We start from the raw sequence: 6,310 nt of genomic DNA, 5'->3' as shown, positions 1-6,310 counted from the left end.
AAGAAAGAAGAAAATCCACAGAGCGCCATTAATTGGTAGATTTCCTCATGCATGGAAGATGTTAACTGCTCCTTGCAACCGCCTCTCGATTGTCGACCGAGAATGATGCTGGCAGGATGAATTTGTGATTCAGTGCATATGGGGTTGGCATCAGAAAAGGCAGAGATGGTTAAGATAAGTATGTAAATACTAAAGTAAATATGTTGTTGTAATTTTTGTTCTTTATTTTTGGCTATGTGGGTGAACCGACCCTTTAAATTTCCTCTGAATAAAGCAACCCTGCTGGCCTTGGGCTTATTCCAGAGGACCTGGTCTAGCGAAAGCCTGACGAACCTGAAAAGTTATTTCCTACCAAATAGCAATATCACAGAACGCAAAACAAAACCTTTTTCGGTATTCTGAGTTTTCATTTTCTGCTCCATACTACAGTATATCTCATATTCCTTTCAAATTACCTGTATGGCTGCACACATGAGCGCCTGCTGCTACAGTACTTTGCGTGCACAGACTGCAGACATTGATGGTGGCATTATCCTGCAAAGACCTGTCAAAAACTCTTTACACATTGGTATGTGATACATTGCACTATAACAAAGGTTTTCACCTTTTATGTGAGCAACAAATACAAAGGAAACCATTAGCAAAGCAAATAAAAGAATTTATCACACAGATATGTCCTGCTGGGTTATTGTATTAAGCATGTGAGACACAACCATGTCCAGCAGCTGAATAACTTATATGACTCGCATGTGATGGCGTAGTGCTGCAATCCATCCCTCTTACTGATAACCAGATTTCCAGGACAGGACTAAATAACACTCCAAGTCCTTCCCTGTGGGGTTCACTCCATCACTGCTCACTCCGCCTTCGAAAACCTGATCCTGTCTTCGTAAACACCGGCCCTGGATCCCGTGCTTTGGATGACACAAAGAGAATACTACACAGAGAAAGACGGACTTTAGGCCTGGTCAGTTTAGCCTCTAGACAAACAATGGCTTGGCAAGGGATTAAGTCGCACTGTCAACTGCAAACTGTGAATCAGGAGCTGTATGTGACAAAAAGAAATAATTCCTCCCTTGCAGCAGGTTTCATAAGCTGGTTATGTCAGTTGTTTCATCCTCCCTGTTGCTAACCAGAGAGTACGTTTGTAATGTTTTACCTTTGTGCTGTCCAGTATTACAGAGAGTGTCTCTGCCCATGGTAATGATGTCTCTCTTATCAGCTGACAGACCATATATTTTGTCCCCTGAATGCCTCCTCAAAGGCAGCATGTCTATTTCCACAGACTCGATTTTTAAAGGTAAAGGTGTAGCGTTCTCATTCACAGAGTGTCTCCTTGTAGGCAGGAGGTCTGCTCTTTGGAAGGAGTGCTGGAGTGTGTGGAGCTGGCAGGGGAACAAGGAACTGTCACACACGCTGGCATTGGACCGACACCAGTCGGAGATACTGTGGTCAGATCCTGCTCGGCTGTCTGAACTGTCTCCGACCTTCTGCCCCAGTCCCTGGCCTCTAGCCAAGCTCAGCAGCCTGGGGAGTGTAACAATGGGTGCAGACGCTGCCATAGCAGCGGCAGCGATATGGTGGCGCTCAGCAGCAGTCACTTTGGTGTCTGTAATCACTGCAACAGGAGATGCCACTGCAGCTGAGCTGGAGAACGAGGAGGTGCTGAAGAGAGCGGCAACTTTCTGGTAGTATCGTGTCCGTATCACCTTTGCTGAGCGGTACAGATCCCCTATGAAACAGTAACAGATAGGGTTAAGGCTGGAGTTTGTCAGGCCCAGCCACTGGGCAAACGGTCGCGTCTGCAGGAGCCAAGATGGTGGCCTTTGCTCGCAGTCGATCCAAAGGTCAGCCAAGTAGAGCGGCAGCCAGGACATTGCGAACAGCAGCACTAAGCACACCACCATCTTGGCGATCTTCTGGCGCGTCTTGAGGCGCGAGACGTGCAGCGCTTGGCTGCGAGGATCAAGATCAGCAAAAGTGGATTTCTTCCCTCCCCAAAGCCGCCTGCCAGTTAGGAAGCCTATGGTGAGGTTAAATGTCACTGGCAGGCAGTAGAGCATCACAAACAGCAGCACGTTGTACCTGTGGAAGAAGTAAAATGAGGTGAAACACTAACGAAGTAATTTTACGTTGCTGGAGACTCTAAATTCTCTGCTACTTCTAAACTGTGAGCTGTGAGGATTATAATAACAGCATTCTCCATTTGGAGTAATGGACTGTAGCCTAAGTGCAGCTATTTGGGACACAGTGGACTCCTTTCAGTGCTTTTTAATTTGCTACTGTTTCTTAAACAAAGATCACAAAGATCAATATGACAAAATTATAACCAGCAGGACTGTATTAGAACTACAAGAAAACTAGATTTGAGCTTATCTCTGGATAATTAACACAATTTACTGACACTTTTCAGCACACAGTTGCAAAGTCATTGAATAGAAAATGAATCAATAACGGCATATCAGCCAAAAAGCTCAGAGTGTGCACAATCCAAGTCCTTCTGAGACATCTGACAACACAAAATTAAGAAAAACAAAACAGGGAAATTCTAAAAAAGGGATAAAATAAAGGATGAAGAATGAGCAAAAGTGTCTCTGAACCTGTGTTTTACAGAAAGGACGACTGGTGCTGAATTTGAGACTGAGCTCCCCGGCCAAGCATTTAAGAACCTCACAGGTTTGAATGGCAAGTGGTTCCCTGAAAGAGAATCTAAAGGTCTCTGACACACCAAACCAAACTTTAAGAACAAGCACAGGCAAACACTGACTGAGTGCATGTTGTGCTTCACCTCACGTCGCTCATGAACACACTGCAAAGACTGCAGTTGTGCATGTAGTTGCAGCTATGATGTAAAGTTTAACTTTGTTTCGCCCTGGTGTCGCCAATCTGTGGTCTTTCTTCTTATGAGGAAAAACCCAGAAGCTCTCTTTTCTTGTCAGCCTCCTCCAATGCCACATGCTGAATTACTGCCAACAGAAGGGGACACCACAAAAACTACCGGTGATGGAGGGCCATGAAACTGACAATGGCCCAACCATTGGCTCACTGTCAGCTTGTCGTGTCAGGACCCTGAGGCAGCATCATGGGATGAAAATGAGTTGGACAGCAGAGGATCTGCCGAGATTAGATCATAGACTAGATCAAAGAACCCTGGTAGTCAGAGTACCTACCCCTGTTTCAGGCGATGCTGAGGCCACTCCTCCTGACAGACCAAGATGGCAAATGTCCCAAAGCTGATCTCCCGGCGCCGGTTCATCACTGCAATAGGAGCGCATATGATCGAAGACACTGTCCACACCACGGCGACAGTAGCCAAGATTCGACGGCGGGTAAACATGGAGCGAGCTCGCAGTGGGGATCGAACGCTGTAGTAGCGATTCACGCTGATCACCGTCAGCGTTAACACGCTGGCAGAGACTGAAATAGCCTGCGTGAAGGGTACGGCTCGGCACAGGAGGTCACCGTAGACCCAGGCAGTGTAGATCTGGCTTCCCAGGGTGATGGGCATGCACACACACACCACAGCCAGGTCACACACCGCCAGGTTCACCAGGAGACTGCGTGTGGCGCTGACGCCGGCTAGCCGCCGGCTCCGCCTGTTGGTGAGGACGCGCAGGGACATTAAATTCCCGACAAATCCCAAAATGAAAGACAGACAGTACATGATGGTCAGAGCGATCGTGCTGGGCTCGTGAAGAGTCCAGAGCAGCATGCTCTCCAGGTCGGCCAAGTCATTAGAAGAAAAGGTGGACAGGGACAAAGGAAAGGAGGAAGAGGAGGGTTGGTAGACAAAAGTAGATGCTTGCGGAAAGGATGAGGTGGAGATGGTGGAGAATAAAGGGGAGGAGATGAGGGAGGAGGGCAGCAGAGAGGGCGCTGGTTGATGGAGGGAGGAAGTAGGTGAGCTGAAGGTGGAGGGCAGCATCATGGAGCTGTGGAAGCTGTAGGTGTGGTTGAGTCTTTCCTGAGAGCCGTCGTACTGTAGCAGTGGAGAGAAGCTGGGCCGGACTGAGCTCCAGTCCGACAGCTGGTCCTGGGACAGATCCATGCTGCTTTACCGGCGGGAACAGAGACACGGCAAGAGGGGCAGCAGAGAGGTAAGAAAATCTCTCGACTGTAAGGCTTACTGCACTGGTTTCCTTTGGTCCTCATTAAAATCCATTCACAGACACGACGGAAGAAAAACAAAACACAGCAATCAGAATCCAAACAGGCAGGAAATCCTTACCAAGAGCATCAGGTCCCACGTTCCAGCCTTGTGGTGTGCGGCTTCTTCGGTTCTGTGTGGATAAAAATCTTTGTAGACAAATGTAAATCATGATCCCCCATCTTATGCCACATCCTATGAGTCAGCTGGAGTCATGTTGCTGCTCAGCACTGGTCCCAGTGCAGTCCTTTTATGTACATTCATTCCTCCAGGGAGTGGCTGTCTGTCAGCTGTTAATAGACTTTCTCACCTTCAAGTAAAGCAATCCTCACGCAGACCTCCTCCCTCCCTCCTCCTCCTCACTCTCGCTTCCTCCTCACACCTTTAGTCCATCACAGGGATGCAATCAGATCTGTTTAAAGAAACATCACAGATATCAGAGGCTGCCCCCACCTGCAGCTGCACGAGCAGCTCTGTAGCAGACCAAATAACACATTCCTGGAGAGTAATACGCCAAAAAGCTTTTCACATCTCCCCACAGTGTGTTTGGATCACAACCGCTCCCAGTTAGCAACATTTAGTGAAGAAGAAAGTGAGGAAATTATTTGATAATAACTGTGATTTAAAGAATAAATGCATGGTAAAGAAAATTATCTGCAGCATAGCTTTAATATTATATTTCATTTATTAAGTACAGTTAGCAGGATGTCACTCTCAACATAAAACATTTTGTAAATACAGTGTTTTTTTACATTTGTGATCAGAGTCAGTTGCAACGTTCACAACTAACATCAAATATATTTCATATATAATTAATATATTACAGCCAATAAAAAAGGGGAAAGTTGCAATATAGAAACTTAGAAATTTCCACTCCCAACACATCCCACAAAAGAGATATTTTAATCCTGTGGAGGCAATGAGGAGCAGCTGTTTGTAAAGAAAAAAAAATCTGAGAAAAGCATCTCAGAGAAAAGCAAATTCAGACAAATTTCAGTGAGGCTATTGTTTACTGACCGTGCGCAGATCCTCTGATGCTGAAGATGTTGAGGATGCAGCCAGGTGCAGACTGAATCTGCGCAAAAGAAGAAGAAGAAGAAAAAAAAAAACCCAAGACAGTGGCAAAGTTGATCCGGAATCGCACACCGGAGGTGTCCGCCTTTGAGGCTCAAAGGGATTTGCTGTCAGGAGGAGCTCTTCGCGTTTCCTCTTGCGCCTCTTTGACACCAACAGGCTCCTCAGATGTCTGCGCTCCTGCCGGCGGGAGCACCGAGCCCATCCGCGACCGCAGGACTGAATGTGAGGCAGGAACAAAGTCAGGGAGGGAGCAGCTGCTGCCGCACGCGCGCACGCACATGCACGCACACGCGCGCACCGCCGCGCACTTTAACCGCACGGCACCCGTGGCACTTCTTAGACAGGAAGATCAATCAGAAAGTGACCATCACGTCACTCTGTTGGCTTCTCCCTCACTCTATGTTTCCGCTGCAACCCGACAAAGTGACGGATGTCTCCTCTCTTTATGCTCAAGAATCGGGTTAACTGGATTCTCCCTCCTCCGATTGATTATTTGGACCCAGATAGAGTATTGACAGAATATTGACAGAGTATTGACTCACAGCTTATTGTCCTGTCACCGTTTTCACAACAAGAACGATTTCTGCAAAAATCAAATACACCAGTGATTCTAAAATAAATGATACATATAAATAATGCAGGGAAGACAAATAAAGAAATGTCTCTTTAGTGAAAAGTAGTCTTAATACCATTAATATTGAAATACACAAAAGTGATGTGTGTTGTAGAATGTATTTTGTTTGCTTTATACAGTATGTTATGTACTGACAGTGGAAAGAAAGTAAATCGACCTCGTTTATTTTTAAAGTACTGTCCTTGAGTATGCACTTTTTCTTCTATGTTACTCCTCTACTTCATTTCATCATGGCCGGATTAACCTGCTTGGAGGCCCCAGAGCAAATATTTATTATGGGCCCCTAATGGAACACATGGCAGCTTCATTATTTCCCAAGACGGTCAAAGACCAACCACTTCTCCTATGCTGGAATGATACTGCCCTGCCCCAAGTTTTCTGTGGGCTGATCACTTTGAATGTAAACTAAAATATTTATGGTCTTTAAAGTAGACTTTGACACAAATTCTTGT

General features: G+C 46.2%; 1 protein-coding gene across 1 annotated transcript; it reads right to left on the bottom strand.

Annotated features, from left to right (window-relative positions):
- Nucleotides 1–779: 779 nt before the first annotated feature.
- LOC121604247 (galanin receptor type 2-like) lies at nucleotides 780–4,048 on the bottom strand. Its single transcript, XM_041933712.1, has 3 exons — nucleotides 3,171–4,048; nucleotides 1,160–2,085; nucleotides 780–937 (listed from the first exon to the last, which is right to left on the bottom strand). The coding sequence occupies exons 1-3, from the start codon at nucleotides 4,046–4,048 to the stop codon at nucleotides 780–782; spliced, it is 1,962 nt and encodes a 653-aa protein (XP_041789646.1).
- Nucleotides 4,049–6,310: the final 2,262 nt, after the last annotated feature.

Source organism: Chelmon rostratus, chromosome 3 (assembly GCF_017976325.1).
Source record: "Chelmon rostratus isolate fCheRos1 chromosome 3, fCheRos1.pri, whole genome shotgun sequence".
In the NCBI taxonomy this organism is placed as follows: Eukaryota; Metazoa; Chordata; class Actinopteri; order Chaetodontiformes; family Chaetodontidae; genus Chelmon; species Chelmon rostratus.
The sequence above is the reverse complement of the archived record's forward strand: the minus strand, read 5'-3'. Positions and strand labels throughout refer to the sequence as shown.